The sequence below is a fragment of the Garra rufa genome, chromosome 18 (assembly GCF_049309525.1).
Source record: "Garra rufa chromosome 18, GarRuf1.0, whole genome shotgun sequence".
In the NCBI taxonomy this organism is placed as follows: domain Eukaryota; kingdom Metazoa; phylum Chordata; class Actinopteri; order Cypriniformes; family Cyprinidae; genus Garra; species Garra rufa.
Window position 1 is genome coordinate 17,774,636 of NC_133378.1, and position 18,154 is coordinate 17,792,789.

Consider the following 18,154-nt stretch of genomic DNA (forward strand, 5'->3'; position numbering starts at 1 on the left):
CTCGTTTCATTTAAAAAAAAAAACATAGTAAAGACTCACATACCCTCGGAATAAGCCATTTCTTTTATTGAAAATAACAAACCAAAATATTATTAATCCCATGGTCATTGCAATAAAATACACATACATGAACAGCATTGTAAAAAATTACCAGAACTTATGTGAAGTAAAAAAAAAAAAAAAAAAAAAAAAAGTTTTCATGGTGAATGTTATTTTTATTCTCCCATCTAGCATTTAATACAAACAGATACTTCACTTATTTTAAATAAGTACTTAAATCCTCAAGAAAAACAGAAAACCAAACTAAATATTAAAGAGAACTGTTCATTTCAGTCACTTGTCAACATTAGTTCTTAAATCAAGACAGAAATGGATTGGCATTTCACAGTGGCACTTCACAGAATACTGCACACATTTACTACACACATCCAGGATTATTAACTTTAGTTAAAACAATGAAAAGCGACAAACTGTTGTGTCCCTGAGTCTTTTAACTGCACGAATGCACAATAAACTTCATTTCAAGTTCATTTCAAAGAGACCTCATCACAAGCAAAGTAATCCTTCAGTGGTGCCAGAAGATGTCTTATGACAGGGACGCTCCAAGATTTTCCCAGCACTCTCTGCCTCTGCATACGGCCCAAATTTTTCACATCGGTGTAATGCTTAGGAAATCCAAATATTCTGATAAAGAAAAGTGTGAGAGCCAGCATAAACAAAACAGACTTTTGCATGAATTTTAATAAGAAATAAAACTAAAATAGCAGAATAAGTATAAATTACTTCTCCAGTTCAGTGATCCACAGACTATCGTCTTCTCCATTCATGATGATGGGGTAATGTCGGTCATCAGCACCCGGTTTTAGTATGTTTGGCCGTGTGGTGATAGTGCGAACTTTTTCATACTGCGAAAAGGTAAATAACATGGCGTCAGCACTCACAATCAAATGTAATGATAGCATAGCTACTACATATCTTTGGTTACAAGCTCTTGACAAACCTTCGCAGTGCGGCCAGGGTCCAGACATTCTTGAAGACTCAGTTTATCTTTCTGAGATGCTACGATTGGTCTGCTCAAAACAGAATAAAACAAGATGGGATTAGATGGTTGAGTGCCTTAAAAGAGAAGTTCACTTCCAGAATTTACAGCTAATTTATTCACTCCATTGTAATCCAATATGTTGATGTCTTTCTTTCTTCAGTCGTAAGGAAATTATGTTTTTTGAGGAAAACATTTCAGGATTTCTCTCCATATAGTGGACTTCTATGGTGCCCCCGAGTCTTAACTTGTGTAGAATGTAGTTTTGATATTTTATGTACTGTACTGTAACCTTAAATGCTCATCTTGTCTAGCTCTGCGTCAACTCTGTGTATTCTGGTTCAAGACATTTAACATTGCATTTTGGAATTTAAAACTCATGGGCACCATAGAACTCGACTTTATGGAAAGAAGTCCTGAAATGTTTTCCTCAAAAAACAATTTCTTTACAACTGAAGAAAGAAAGACATGAACATCTTTGATGACAAGGGGGTGAGTAAATTATCTGTATGTTTGTTCTGGAAGTGAACTACTCCTTTAAGTCTGTGTGTTATTCATATTTATATCTGCCGCACCTGTTCATGCCAGGTATGTTCCCCCAGAAGTATCTTGCTCTGTGAGCTGGACTCACTTTCACAGCATCAATGAGCACAGGGTTACACTAAAAACAAAACCACACAGACTTACTACACCATAAGACTAAGTATTCTTTTAAAATGCGATCCAAAGATTCAAGAAAATCTCAGACTTAGTTTAGAAGGGTTAGTTCAACCAAAATGAAAAATTCTGTCATTAATTACTCCTATGTTGTTGCAAACCTGTAAGACCTTCGTTCATCTTCAGAACTCAAATTAAGATGTTTTTGATGAAATCCAAGAGCTCTCTGATCCTCAGTAGACAGCAAGGGTACTAGCGTACCACGCTCAGGGCCCAGAAAGGTACCAAGAACATCGACAAAATAGTCCATATGACATCAGTGGTTTAATCGTAATTTTATGAAGCTACATGAATACTTTTTGTGAGCAAAGAAAACATTTAATGACTTTATTTAACAATTCTTCTCCTTTGCGGCAACTTAGCACAATTTTGGAGAGTATCACGATGCATGCGCACGCTTTCCTTGCATGTAAACAATGCATGCTGCTGATGTAGAACGTGTGGGCCATGCTTTGTTTACATTTAGAGTAAAGCGCACACATGCGTTGTGATGCTAGGCTGACACAGAGGAGAAGAATTGTTGAATAAGGTCGTTATTTTATTTTTCTTTGGTTACAATTGAACCACTGATCGTCACATGGACTATTTTGTCGATGTTCTTGGTACCTTTCTGGGCCCTGAAAGTGGTAGTGCACTGCAAAAAAAGAGGCTCATCTTACTTAGTACTTTTGTCTTGTTTCTAGTCAAAATATCTAAAATTTCTTAAATTAAGATGCATTTACTAGATATGCAAAATGATATAAGATATTTAGTCTTCTTTTAAGTAAAATACACTTGATTCCCCCCTCCCCTGGAAACAATACTAAATATCTCATGTCATTTTGCTTATCTAGTAAATGCATCCTAATTTAAGAATTTTTAGATATTTTGACTAGAAACAAGACAAAAATACTAAGTAAGTTAAGCCTTTTTTAAGCGTGTCTATAGAGGGTCAGAGAGCTCTTGGATTTCATCTAAAATATCTTAAGTTGTCTTATAGGTGAGGATGAGTAATTAATGACAGAGTTTTCATTTTTGGTTGAACTAACCCTTTAACCATACATCCAACATAAAGACGACGACTTACTTCCAGAAAGCGGCAAATGTCAGCTTTAACCTTGTTTTCCATGAACACCACATTCTCAAACAGCCAGAAGAATGGCCGTGGGTCATCCTCCTTTGGCTTCAAAATATTCAGAAGCCGATAGTATTCGAAAAACAGCCGCCCAGTGCCCTCTGCAGAGAGTAAAGAGGATCTCAGATGCAACAAATGATGTGTTATCACTGATCTATAATAGAGAACTGGATTGCTCATGACGTCACAAAAGTGAAGCCACCGCGCCGCCATATTAGTATTCACATACATTCTATTGAATGAATAGGAAACTATATGATTTTATTGAGAAAAAAAAACACATAACAAGTGAGCGTTTTTATACCTGAAGTCTCACTGTACATTTTCACAATGCAAACGTCCTAAGCATGTAAACGGTTATTTGTTTAATGTCGGGAATTCCCTCTGCTTATTAAAAATATACGTTCATAGTCTACTTTAAAGTCACGTACATCAGATAAACAAACATCGTACGATCTTAGTACAGTTATTCACGGTTTATGTCATTTTGTAGGCTAACTGCTTGTTTCAACAATACTTTCGTTATTAATTCGTTTATTATTTTATTTGTTATTAACAGTATTAATTTTGAAGTAGGTAATGATTTGTTCGTTAAATTAATAATTAATTAAACATATATACACAGCATTTTACTTAAATGGAAACGGTAATGTTAGTAAATCATTACAGAATTCGCTGATTTGAAGAGTCTGAAATAGATGTTGCTCGTTAAAAATATGCACACCATAACTATACCGCTGACTACAACGTACAGACTTAAAGTGCCCCTATTATGCCTTTTCAAATATGATATTTCATGTAGTGTGTCATGTAGCTGTATGTGAACATAAACTATCTGCAAAGTTGTGACGCCGACAGTGCACTATAAATAAAGTTTTTGTCTAACAAAAAAAAGAGTCGGCTCACATTCGCCTAAACGAGTCGTCAGCAATTCGAATCTTTTTTCTGTAACTGCCACACGTCACGAGCTACACATTTGCGTAATGTCCGCCCACATTCAATTTCGCGAACAACTTGCCCGCCCACAAACAGTAGGCCTACCATTTTCACGTGGATTACATCATGTCAAGAAGACGCCCGCGCTGTGAGAGTGAATTTGCTTTATATGCCCTTCCGAAAGATGAAACTATCAAGAATGAGTGGTTAACATTAATTTTTTCAACACCTCAGCAGTCCAGTGCCAATCTTGTGTTGTGTCCGCGTCATTTTACTGATGACTGCTTTTCCAATCTTGGGGAGTAACGTTACAACACGGGATTCACCAAACGCTTGGTTTTAAAAAATGGATCAGTGCCCAGTTTATTTGGACCGGCTTGCTCCTCTGAACTCCTACCTGTAAGTATGATTAATAATTGTATTTTCTAGCGATCGTTCAAAATACGTCTTTGTGTACGTTATGGTGTGTAACAACCCCGCACATGTCTTGGTAACCGGTTAACTTGCGTTTCTGTAGTTCTGTTTTTCAGCTGTGAGTGCAATGTAGTCTAAAAAGTCTTGTGATTGATGCAGCTTGATTGTCTGTCTGCCTTATTAGTTTAAGTAATGATAATGATAAACGATGGCTTAACGCAGTGTTATGGATTGTACAGTGTTGAAGTTCACAACGTAGAAGTGTGTCCGGTTCGCTTACAAAAGCAAATTGCAAGCACTTTCCACAGTTAACATATGACAACCACTGAGAAACGTCCTGCTCCGGTCGTGCTTGCAAAACAGTTTCTTGTCGATGTGACACTTCAACAGTTTCATCGTCAGACTCCGGCTCGAATTGATAGGGTAAAATCGAGGCTATCTTTTCTATGCATTAACAGGTCTCCGCAGCTGTCATTCAGTTATGCCAATGGGCGTTTCGTTTTGCGCTGTAGCGGTAGACCAATCCAAAAGGACTGCACCATCTGACCAATCACAGCAGTGAGGGCTCACTGAAAGGAGGGGTTTAGAGAGACTGATTCTTCTAACTGCTTCAAACGAGTCGTTTACGAATCATTTAGAAACGGGGTAAAAATAAATCTAATTTTGGAGAAAACTAAAGTGTTTTTTGAACTTGCATACATGTAAACCTGTTTTAAGAGACTATTACAACAATATTAACTACCTTTAAAATGGCATAATAGGGGCACTTTAAAGACATGAAGCTTTATTTCAAAGATTTGAATTTCAGTACAACGAGCAACAGAGGCTTGTTTTGTATTACTTATTGTATAATCAAAACAATTTCAGATATTAATACCATATACATGGTTTTGTGTATTATTTCCTGCATAATTAGGTACATAAAGAAATATATTTTCGTATTGGATCAGTTAACTCACCTGTGTCTGCAAGTGCGCTGCTGACACACCCACCTAAACGATTTCAATATATCGCTTATCCAGCCCGAAAAGAAAGCACCATAAACATTCCAGATAACATCTTAGGTATAATTTATTTACATACACATATCCTAAAAACTAATCCTGTGTGAATGAAACTCTTTAAATCGAGTGATTTTAGGTCAGTGGTTTACATGCAAATCAATGGAGCACTCTGCCAGTAGGGAATAGTAAGATGGCGGATCGAACGCTTCCGGTGGCTTCACTGCCTAACTGCAGTTTAGAACGCAATGAGCAATCCAGTCATTATATAGATCAGTGTGTGTTATCCATTTTAACATGAAACCAAGTGTTGAGTCTGCTCAGTAGTTTAACTAAATCCTCACATTTCAAGGTCCACTGAAGTGCTTTGAAACACGCAGCATTATTCTCTGTGTTAACGTCATTTTAAACGATAAAGATTTGTCTTACCAAACAAGCCCTTTCGGTTAGGATTGGCTGTGCACAGGTCATTACAAGGACTTCCCCCAATGAGAAGATCAAACGGGCCCCATCTTTCAAGCTGGACAAAGAAAGAGAAACTCAATGAGACTGTTGAGTCTTCTTCAGATGTGTAATTGTGCATTGTGTACAAAGATTTTAACATTCAATGTAAGAAAACAAACAAGATAATAATTTTTTTTTGCAAACATACATGCTTTTTCGTAATTTTTTTGACATCATTCACATGAGTGAGTTTTCCATCATGGTTGACCATAGAAACAATAACAGACTCTTCATCAACTTCTGAGGCCACATATTTTTCCACTTTGAAGCCAAGATCCTTCAGAACAAGGTATCCTGAAACATCAGTACAAGTCAGTACAAGAACAGACTACAATACAATAAGTGGATATTAAACTACAAGTTTTACCTGTGGCTATACCATCAAATAAAGAAAGCACTCTGATTGGACGTCGCTGGTTAGCAAGAATTGATGGGTAAACTCGATGAGGCTCCTGAGAACAACAAATATCAGTGGTATCAGGTTGAACCAATACAAACAAAAAACTGGAAGATATTCCATTTTTTCATAAGATGATGAACAATATAAAACAAACACTAACAAACTCCATGGCGCTGTTGTTGGCAAACAATTCCTGCACACGGATGCTCCAGTCATGCCTGGGCTTCAAAGCTCCAGAGCTGGTCTCCGGTGCACACAGGTAACATGTCCATGGGTCCAGATTTTTCAGCCGGTCAAATGTCCCCTCACCCACTAGGATATCCAGACAGTCCACACAGTAGCAGCTAGGGAAAGAGATCAAATTAGATTCGCCTTCTGCTTTCATGACAGCACCATTTATGCATGAACTTGATTCAATGTACTTACATGTATAATGATTGTTTCCATTTTAAAATAAAAAAAGTATTTTTTTTAATGGTGTGGACTGTTTTGTGATCAACACAAACTCACCGACAACAGCTACCATGGCCACACAGAATGACCTCCAAGCCAGAACAGCAGACTGTGCAATATGACTGATAGCCATCTTCATCATATCTGTACAGCGTCTCCGTGAAATTAAACTACGTGACAAACAAACAAAGCTTTGTCAGAGATCTAACGGGAGATGGTCCAAAAATTAATGGGAGGAATCATAGATCTCAATGGTAATTAAAGTCCCACTTCACTTGTTTATTGCCTATTTAATGTGGTTTACATCAGAATAATATAGCCATTCACCTGTTTGTTAACTCTTAACTCATGCACATACAGTTGAGGTCAAAAGATTACATACACCTTGGTTAAATAATGGTAATTATTTAACCAAAATAACAGAGATCATACAAAATACATGTTATTTTTTTTATTTAGTACTGAACTGAATAAGGTATTTCACATAAAAGACATTCACATATAGTCAGAAAATAATAGTTGAATTTAAAAAATGACCGCGTTCAAAAGTTTACATACGCTTGACTCTTAATACTGGAGATAGGGCCGATTGCAGAACAGCAGAACCATACGTCACAGCAGTCACACGGCAGCAGCGCCGCGGCAGCAGGCTCAGCCGGTAGTGGGCGGAGTCTCCACTCAGATCGAAAGTGTGTGAATATAATTATCAACTTATATTTTTTCTAGTGGTGGGCATAGATTAATTTTTTTAATCTAGATTAATCTAGATTAAATCTTGAAATTAATCTAGATTAATCTAGATTAAAATGGCTAATTTGAAATCTGCCGAAGGCATTCAGAATATGTGTGCTACCCAAATAATGACTAAAAGTAAGTCTTTGAGAACGGGTTTCTCAAGCCAGGTGGCGCATTAGACCAGGCGCTCATCTCCTGCTTCCAAAATGCATTACAAACTGCTTGACGATTGCATTTACAACACAATTAACAATACAAACTTGTGTAACAAAGTACTTCTGCGCAAAAGGCTGTACAATGTGCGCGTTCCCGTAGAATACACAGGCGCGCGGGTATGGATAGCCTATCTGCGTGCATAGTCTATCAATAGACTGCGTTGCTTTTAGAAGCGTCAATTCAGTTGTTGCATATAGTTTAATGTCTTTATTTCGGGATTATCCAAGTAAATTATAACTCAAACTTGAGATTTTACTGGGGCACAGCAGATTTTCACTGGGGCACGTGCCCCAGTAAAAAGGGTCTAGCGACGCACGCACCTGCCCTGAAGCGGCTTCATAACTCCATCCATGTCTGCGCGTCTCATTTGATGTGGTCATTTCACAGAAGTTGAAGACTTGTTCTCGCCCCCTACAGTGCAATTCAACTAGATATACGTCATCCGCGCTAAAATATCAAAGTGAAAGTCATCATATTTTACGTAGTTTAGACCCAGCTCCCAACCCAACTTTGAGAATAGATTAATGGCGATATTTTTTTTATCGCGCGATATGAGTCTCACGTTAACGCAGCACGTTAACGCCGATAACGGCCCACCACTAATTTTTTCTTTTCCTTTTCTTATTTTTAATGTTGTTTCTTTATAACGTGTTGTATGTTATTTAAAAAATAATAATAATACAAATAATGTATTAATGATAAACACCAGAAATTGCTCTTCTTATCTTTGTGAAGTGTTTCAAAGCTGTTAATGTTAAGTCAGTATTTAATTTAAAGTTAGTTTTTAATTGAAAAAAAAAATGTAAATACATATTTATAAATATATATATGTGTGTATTTGCGCCTGTTTAAATTATATATGTATTTAATCGCGCCTATTTAAATTATATAAACGTGTGTGTAACATTTTTGTTGTCTTAAAAGATAAACAGTATAAACTGAGTGCAAAGCTTAAACAAAAAACAAAACAAAACCTGAGCAATAGAACGTTTTTATATAGTTAAACTATATTTTTACTTAATAATTTCAGGATTAACCAGTTTTTCATAGTACATAATACCATGTACTATACACTATACGCATCATTAACTGGATTTTCAAAAAAAATATTACAAAATCAAACAAATGTTATAGCACAGAAGGCACACATTTGACAACAATAATAACCACACATTACTCACCTAACTAAATTAGGTTAAACCTATGCAGTTAATCCTGAGGCATGTTTTGTTCTCACACTCTTTAAGGAAAATGTCCATATCAATATCATCCTTAAATTCAAAGTGAAACACGAAGGACTCTTTGGCCAGCAGACTCTCATCATTTGTTTCTGCAGTTCTAAAAGTTCATTATGTTGCTGCACATGAAATATAACGCGGATAAAATTATATATATATATATATATATATATATATATTTCAGGTAACACATTGATTATTTATAACTCAAACCCCTTTCTCCACCCGATCGCGCATTTCCGCCATGTTTGTAGTTTTTTTTTTTTTTTACACTTTTTATGCGTGTTTGTAGTTTTAATCGAATCTTCGTTCACCGCGTAACGTGTTGTGGGTGCATTGATCCGTATGTCGTATTCTGAAGTTAAGTAGTAGACCACCCGGAAATCTTTGGAATATTTTATAAACATAATACGATTTGGGACATACTAATTCTATTTGCGAATACTATTTAAAACGCAGTTTGCGTATTGGGACCTGATTGGGCCGCAGCAGGAGACTCCGCCCACAACCGGCTGAGACTGCTGCTGCCGTGTGACTGCTGTGACGTATGGTTCTGCTGTTCTGCAATCAGTCATTGTTGTAATACTGTGCTGTTACCTGAATGATCCAGAGCTGTGTTTTTTTTGTTTTTGTTGTTTAGTGATAGTTGTTCATGAGTCCCTTGTTTGTCCTGAACAGTTAAACTGCCTGCTGTACTTCAGAAAAATCCTCCAGGTCCCACAAATTCTTTGGTTTTTCAGCATTTTTGTGCATTTGAACCCTTTCCAACAATGACTGTATGATTCTAAAGTCCATCTTTTCACACTGAGGACAACTGAGAACTCATGCAACCATTACAGAAGGTTCAAACACTCACTGATGCTTCAAAAGGAAACATGATGCATTAAGAGCCAGGGGTAAAAACATTTGGAATTTGAAGATCAGGGTAAATTTAACTTATTTTGTCTTCTGAGAAATATGTAACTTTTGTAGCTTCTGAAGTGCAGTACTAAATGAAAAAATATGATATTTAGGCAAAATAGGAAAAATGTACACATCTTCATTCTGTTCAAAAGTTTCTACCCCTGCATACAAGTCCCTCAGTTGTCCTCAGTGTGAAAAGATGGAGCCTTATAATCAAACAGCCGGTGTTAGAAAAAAAAATGCTAAAAAAAAAAATTGTGGAACCTGAAGGATTTTTTTTTTTGAAGAACCGTGGACAGTTTAACTGTTCAGAACAAACAAGGGACTCATGAACAACTATCAATAAACAAAAAAAAAAAAAAAAAACAACTGTGGATCAACACAGTATTAAGTAATTTGAACGAGGTCATTTTTACAAATTGAGCTATTATGTTCTCTTGTGGACTATATGTAAAAGTCTTTTATGTGAAATATCTTATTCAGGTCAGTACTAAATAAAAAAAATAAAAAACATGCATTTAGTATACTCTGACTTATTTTCGTCAAATAATGAACGTTTTGCAGATTCTGCAAGGTGTATGAAAACTTTTGTCTTCAACTGTAAGCATTAGTTGGACTAGCTTTTCGAGCTAAAGTAGTAAACTTTAGCTGTACTCACCAAAATGCTTGCTGAAATTACCAAAATTACTAATGGGTGTAGCTGAAAGAGCAAATTTCTTTCAACAGGAACAATCCTTGACAATCCTAAAATAACTGACTGGATTATTGAAAACCACAACGGTGCAATTTCACTGTACCTTGCATTTCAAGCACAGGCTGCCTTCAAAAAGTGGGTGGATGATGTCAACAAATGTACTCCCACATGATAAGCAGAACTCTGAAAGTGAGGAGAAAAGAAATTAGGATGAACTCCACTCATTATCATTAGTTACTGCAATGCTTATGAAAAGGTTTCTTACCTTCAATGCCTATCTTGTTTTCCAGAAATTGGTGCACCATTTGATCTGTGAAAACATTCAAATAAACACAAGGTTAACGGTTATTGTTTTTTTTTTTTTTTTTTTTTTTTAAGTTTACGTCGCAATGTGAATAGCTTCAATAAATATCAATGGTATACATACATCTTTTTTCACTGTTCTGTCTGGACTCAACCTGCATACTTTCGTAGTGAGTTAGACGCCTATTCCAGTATGTACGTTTCTGTTCTCGACAAGTCCTCGCAGTCTGCGATGATCTCCGATTCCATTTTGGATGCATGAATTTTCTGTAAACATGTGTTTTCCCAAGGTTTATCGGACCTTTGTGCAGGTCCAGAGATTCAGGGAGTTTATTCAGAGATACAGTCAAGTTAAATAACTTTTCTCTAAGGTCTTTGTTGTTTGGGGAAGATCCAACATTCCCATTCACTGTTCGTGGCATAAAAGCCTGTTCTAAGGAATGAAAAAAAGATGAATACGTAGTAAATACACAGTAATTTAAAGTGTAATACTACAGTCCATGCATTAAAATACAGCACTATGATCAAAGGCTGTCTTTCAGTGCTTATCTGTTGTATACCATTTAATTCTGATTGAGGTCGAAGTCCATCTAGACCTGATGGCTTAAAACCTCCAAAGGCCCAGTCCAACATGACTCTCAGCAACTCATCCATAGAGTCCATCTCAGGGGAAAAAAACATTCTACTCCGTCTGGAAGCCACCTAGACAATAACATGTATAAAACCTTTCTTACATGTCTATTTTTTTAAGAGTTTATATTTGTCTTCATGCACTTGCACGAAAAATGATTAAGTCTCAGAGGAACAGAAAATATGACTTTTGAAAGGATAAACAAAAAAGTTATCTGTGAAATGCTGGGTGTTACCAGACTGAAACACTAAATTGCACCAAGGTAAATGGATGATAGGGCACTAAAAACATGGTATTAACAAAATACAATTTGCATTACCTGCAGAGAATTGAAGATTGCATCTTTATATGTCGCTTTTGTAGCGAAGGAATTAGAACAGAAGCACTTAGCAAATGCAAAGAAGGGCAGGAGATCATCTACTTGGATCTACAATAGAAAAATATTCATAACATGATCTTTCTTATTGCGTAATCAAAGTAAAAACCAAAAGCTCACACTCATAAGACTCAAAATAATCTTTATACCTCTGACAGCATTCTGTTCCCAAAGAAAATCACTTTACGCATGGAGCCACAAGGCTTCTTGCTGTCCCAGTTCTGAACCAGTCCAGGCCAAAGACCAAAGCCCTCAATAGGCCCCCAAACCATCTCACCAACTGTGTAATTCCCCTAAAAACACAGAAGATGTTCTTCACCAAGTGAAATCAAATAAAGTAGATTACTATAAAGATGACGTTTGTAAATTCTTCAGCTTACTCACAAGTAACTTCAGTTTTTACTACAATGCACACATATAATAAAAATTTATTTAATTTGATAAATGTTGAAGTTACCTGGTATGGACTGTTTGTATTCTCGTTGTTATGCTCGATAATTCCTTTTCTTTTCTGGTAAAGAAAAACAGAGTGTTCAATCACAATATCAGAAACAAAACACCACCCTTCTATGCAAACAAGTGCATATTTACCTCAGTCCACATGAAATCATCACCACTACTGCTGCAATCGTCACTGTCATCACTGCCACTGTACTTGTCATTGTTGTCATCATCATCATCATTACTGGACAATTTTGAATGATGCCCTAGACAAGGAAAAAGAGTTTGATTTTGGTCATGTCCCTCAGTTTCAGAAAAGATAAATTCCCACTAGCTTGCATATTTGAGCAGGTAGGAAACCTTTTGTGTCATTTTGACTTTCTGTGTCTGAAACAGTAGAGACTAGCACCGTATCCTCGACTTCCATTGCCACAATGTTCTCCACGTCCCTTAAGTCAACGGCATCTGAGAATCAAATGCATTTGTTGGGGTGTGAAGCAATGCAGATTTAAATTAGTTCCTTAATTGCATTTTAATAACCCTGTTGTCAAGTTCCAAAGATCTAACATGTATTTTAACTTTAAAGGTCACTACAACGACCCTTGTCTCATTACCGCATGTGACGCTCCCTTGAGACGCTGGGCTATGATGTGATGGAGCACTTTTATACGAGCTGCTGTCTGTGACATCATCCTTGGCCATGTCTTTTCCCCCAAAATCCTCCATTTCCCTCTTCTTGAGATTCAAGTCAGTTTGTTGGAACATCTGAAATACAGACAACCACACACAAATACAAACCAAACTTTTAGATGTTTGCTTATTGTGCATTGTGCATTACCAGGGTGGTTGGTAGATCATTGCTAGTTGGTAATGTCAAAATAGCTCAAGCTCATAATATTCTGGTCCACAGACATGGATTTGCATACACTACCAGTCAAGATTTTCATTTTAAGTCTCTTCTGCTCTCCTAGCCTGCATTTATTTGATACAAAGTACAGCGAAAACAGCAAAAATTGCTAAATATTTTTTTACTATTATTTATTGAATATATTTAAAAATGTAATTTATTTCTTGTTATTTCAAAGCTGAATTTTTAGCATTATTAATCCAGTCACACGATCCTTCAGAAATCATTGTAATATTCTGATTTGCTGCTCAAAAAACATTTCTTATTATTATGTTAAAAACAGCAGAGTAGAATTTTTTCAGGTTTCTCTGATAAATAGAAAGTTCAGAAGAACAGCATTTATCTGAAATAAAAATCTTTAAAAGATTATAAATGTCTTAATCATCACTTTTGATCAATTTAAAGCATCCTTGCTAAATAAAGTATTATTTTCTAATTTATTTTTCCAAAAATATACTGACTCCAAGCTTTTGAATGGTATAGTGTATAACGTTAAAAAATCTTTTGATTTCAGATAATAGCTTATCTATGGATCTTTCTATTCATCAAAAACATGTACTCAACTGCTTTAAATATTGAGAATAATAATAATAAATGTTTCTTGAACAGCAAATCAACATATTAGAATGATTTAAATGTACTTTGGATCAAATAAATGCAGGCTTGGTGAGCAGAATAGACTTCTTTATAAAACAACACAAATCGTATTGTTCAAAACTTAATGTACTGTTAAAGTATTTTTCCCCTACCCATTTTTATCTTCCAGACAAAATTCCTGCCACAGCAAAGACCACTAAAAGTACTTGAATTAAAATTAATTTTATAAGCATTTAAAATAACTTAAACAGTTTCCCAGACTATTAAGTGTTCTAGGACACTTTACAAATGATCACAGGTCCCTTCATTCAAATTTAACTAATTACATTTCATAAACTCTTTACATTAACATCTGATAAATGACATCTTGGATTCTGAAGCTCTTCATACTCCAGTGACTTACCTGTTCAAAAATGATGTCTTTTTTCATTGTTCTGGGCAAAGCCAACAAACTCATAATTAATTTGCCAAAACCAGATGTCCTTCCCATAATCCTCAGCTCCGTCTTCCAGTACTGCTCCATTGACTGGTCGGCTGGTTGTGTATCACCTCCATCAATGAGCTGGTACTCCAAAAACTCATCTGTGAGTAAGCTGACATCCTCAGGGCTTGGGCAAACCCCAAAACAAACACCTAAATCTTTGACTATCTTGCCAGTCACCTCAAGCTTTTTTCCTGGACTCAACATTAATGACAAGTTTCTCAGACAGGAATCTGGGAAGGGTAAAAATTCAACCATATTAACTGTAACAGTCGTGTAGAAGGAGATGACAGAACTGTGGAACGTCTCCAAGTAGTTAGTCAACTCTTCAGAGCGTTGCAGGAGAAAATCAGCAGCCTGTTTGCCGACTTGAATCTCTCCTCTAGGTAAATGTCCCACTGTGTCCTGTACAAGTGAGGTCTTTCCTCTCTTATGGTAAAGTTCTGCTGTTTTTGGTCTGAGGAAACTTGTTGTGTAAAATCTCAATAATTGAGATGCATCTTGGAGCAGCTGTGTCACGCTGACACCTTGGTCAATATTCTCCTGAAAACCGCAAAGCGGCTGCAAAGCATGGCTCAGAAAGAGGATGTTGAGTCTTATTTTGGGGTCACTAAGATGTCGACAGATCGCTTTTTCATCAGTATCCAGAGATCCGAAGTATTCCTCAAGTTCTGACCAGGCTAAAGTGATTTTCTGGATGATTCTCCAGAAGAGAGAGCATTGGGATGTTGGGATATTTCTGATGTTTGTACAACCAACATCTTCAAGCAAAGTTTGAAGAGAAGCTGGGAATGATGGAAAGTGTTTGTAGATCTTTGTGATGAGATTCAGAATCAAGCCAGAAAACTTCATTTTCTCAACCCCACTGTAGAACACTCGTCCTGCCATATCTGTAAGTCCACATAAAGACACAATCTCAGGTTTCAGTGACTTTAGACCTGAGAGAAGATCTTCATGATCTGGGAAATCTGAATAAAATATTGCCATGTTCATTAGAGGTATTCTAAACTTCTTCAGCATCTCCACAATGCAGGTACACATGCCATCAGCAGTCTCTTCCTCTGGTTGAAGAACATCAAGCAGTCTGATCTTGTTTTCTCCAGCCACTTTGTCAAAGAAGCCCAACAAGACCACACTGGCCTCCTTGTTGTCCTCAAGCTCCACTCCGTGGTATAAATAAAGACAGTATGGAGTCTGACTGCAGATGGCTGTAATGTCTTCCCAGTATTTCTGGCCTAATAATAGACTATCCTTGCCACTGGCAAAGTCTGATCCAGCATCAGCTGAGGTAGATGATCCATACTTTCTGATGAAACACATTGAGGCCAGATTGCAGGAGAAAGAATTATTTGATGTCTTTTTAGCATTCTGTTTTGGATACGTTAACTGTTTGGGTCTTGAAGAACGTCTCCTCTTCTTAGCTATAATTAAAAGAATGAAAAAGAGTCATGAAAATGACATACCGTTTACAAAAACAATGACATTTAATATGCAAAAAAATAATAACCCCAAAAAATAAACACCTACCCATTTCAAACTCTTGAAAGATTTACAAATCTAATGTGCTCAGGATGTTACCGTTCACCAACAATGTCTGCTCCAGTTTCTATAAAAGGAGGTAAAAATACATGGGTTAAAAAAGTGTAATGTTAATCATTATATATCATAATTATTATTAAATAATTTCACTCCATCATAAAACATTTGCAAAGGAAAATCACATCAGTCTGAACCTGGGAAAACTTTTATATTAGGATGAAATGTCTTATTTGTATAAAATGTTTGACGTCAGTGACAACATAACTGGTATACCCAATTAAAAAGTGTTTTGATTGGCTGGGAGACAAAAAATACCTGAGCAGGTGTGCTCCACTTGACTATATGTCACTGAGCCAGTCCAACAGCTCATTGAGATTGTGTTTTGTGATATTTACATTCGCCACCATTTTTTCATGGCCTGCAGAGAAATTGTATGTAATGTTAGTCTGCGAAATATGATTTTGATTTAAAAACCTCTGAACTAATAAAACATTAGATTCATTTCTTACCACAACTGTTCAATAGCCTGTGCATTTAACGTTAAATAAAGCAAAAATGTATCGATTACACTTACTAACATGCTCAATTAGATGTGTAAAATCTCTCTGAAATCACAAATACACATTTAGTCGTATATCTTTAAGCGGTAATGTAATAAAAACATCGATAAACTAATCCTAGTCAGTAAACCAGTTAAAAGGCTTTACCGTTATTTTTAAATTATTCGCGCGCGCGGTATTTTATGACAGAAAAAGCGCGTGCTGATATCAGACGCGAAGTGTTCAAATAAAAATAAATAAATAAAAGAATTATGATTGTTGTGCTTTTCACTATACTGAACCCTAGTTTAGTATATTCACCAATTATGTCGGACATCTCGTCATTTCACGCATTTGCATTTTGGTATTAAAATAATTATTACTGTAAACACTGTTGTCAGTCAGTGTTCAATATGTAGATTATTATTATAAAAATGTTACGTTAACCCGCCTACCACATCAAATGCTAAAAGGAAAAGTAACAAACCGAAAAGATGTTCTTTTTTGAACGAGGCCCTCTCAAATGAAGACGTCTTTACAACTGGTATGTCTACATTTCAGTAGAGACACTTGGAAGATGAGAATAATTTGCGAATGTGATACTGTGCATATCCACACATGTCCTCATCCATTTACCGCGAAAACTTAAAATAGAGGAAACGGATGCGGCTGCAAATGAAGCGAAAGCGGCCTTCCAAATGCAGCCATTCCTCTACAAAGCACATTTATGTAAACACTTAACACATACTGATATCCCTTAGCACTTTTCTAAATGTTGAAAAATAGGACTAAAGATCTACTTACACAGGGAGAGACTTTGCCATGACTGTCCATCCAAAATACCCTTCTGTCTTTGCATTTCAAAATAAAAGTCGTTTTGTTTCTCGTTTCATTTTGCACGTTAATAACTCGTTTAAGACTTTTAAATACTAAATAATTTATGAAATAATTATTTTGAACATCTAAATAACAACTTATAGTAACTGAAACTTAGATTGAAAAAAAAAAACTGCAGTTATTGAGTATATACAATAATAATTACCAGGGTAAACAAATACCTGCACTCAGGACATAAATGCCACCGAGCGGCAAAAATGCCCTGTGATGAATTACTGTTTTGTAACATTTAATGATTTTCTTTTTACTTTAGACACCATACCTCGAGGTATGTAAACCACCAGTCAAAAGTTTTATATTTATATTTTAAAAATATATATTTTTTGTTTTTTAAAAGAAGTCTTTTCTGCTCACCAGGCCTGCATTTATTTGATCCAAAATATAGCAAAAGCAGTAATATTGAGAAATAGTTTTACTCTTTAAAATAACTGCTTTCTAATTTTATATATATTAAAATTATTTTTGTGATCAAAGCAAAATTTTCAGCATCATTACTCCAGTCTTCAGTGTCCCATTATCCTTCAGAAATCATTATAATATGCTGAACTATTTTTAATTATTAATAATATTTAAAGCAGTTGAGTACATTTATTCAGAATTCTTTGATGAATAGCATGAATTGTATGATAAATTGTAACATTATACACTATACCATTCAAAAGGTTGGAGTCAGTGTGTGTGTGTGTGTGTATATATATATATATATATATATATATATATATATATATATATATATATATATATAAAATATTTATTTTTTTGGAGAAAGAAATGACAGAAGTTAATACTTTCATTTAGCAAGGATGCCTTAAATTGATCAAAAGTAATGATAAAGATATATATATTACAAAAGATTTCTATTTCAGATAACTGTTCTGAACTTTCTATTCAAAGAAATCTGAAATGTTTTCAACATAAATGTTTTTTGAGCAGCAAATCAGAATATTACAATGACTTAGAATGATCATGGGAGTAATGACGTTATAAATTCAGCTTTAAAAAGTATTTAAATAGAAAACAATTATTTTAAATAATAAAAATATTTACAAATGTTACTACATTTACTATGTACTTTGGAT

The 18,154-nt window shown here is 35.5% G+C and overlaps 1 protein-coding gene across 1 annotated transcript; it reads right to left on the reverse strand.

The window, feature by feature from the left end:
• Window positions 1-120: 120 nt before the first annotated feature.
• On the reverse strand, window positions 121-16,058 carry dnmt3bb.3 (DNA (cytosine-5-)-methyltransferase beta, duplicate b.3). Its single transcript, XM_073823061.1, has 23 exons — window positions 15,955-16,058; window positions 15,628-15,706; window positions 14,023-15,521; window positions 12,730-12,880; window positions 12,476-12,580; window positions 12,266-12,381; window positions 12,132-12,185; window positions 11,824-11,967; window positions 11,618-11,725; window positions 11,228-11,369; window positions 10,792-11,100; window positions 10,630-10,674; window positions 10,468-10,547; window positions 6,636-6,748; window positions 6,286-6,469; window positions 6,093-6,177; window positions 5,874-6,019; window positions 5,651-5,741; window positions 2,823-2,971; window positions 1,615-1,700; window positions 1,001-1,070; window positions 784-905; window positions 121-684 (listed from the first exon to the last, which is right to left on the reverse strand). Exons 2-23 carry the CDS (start codon window positions 15,629-15,631, stop codon window positions 528-530), a joined length of 3,960 nt encoding a protein of 1,319 aa, XP_073679162.1. The 5' UTR covers window positions 15,632-15,706; window positions 15,955-16,058; the 3' UTR covers window positions 121-527.
• Between the last annotated feature and the right edge of the window lie 2,096 nt (window positions 16,059-18,154).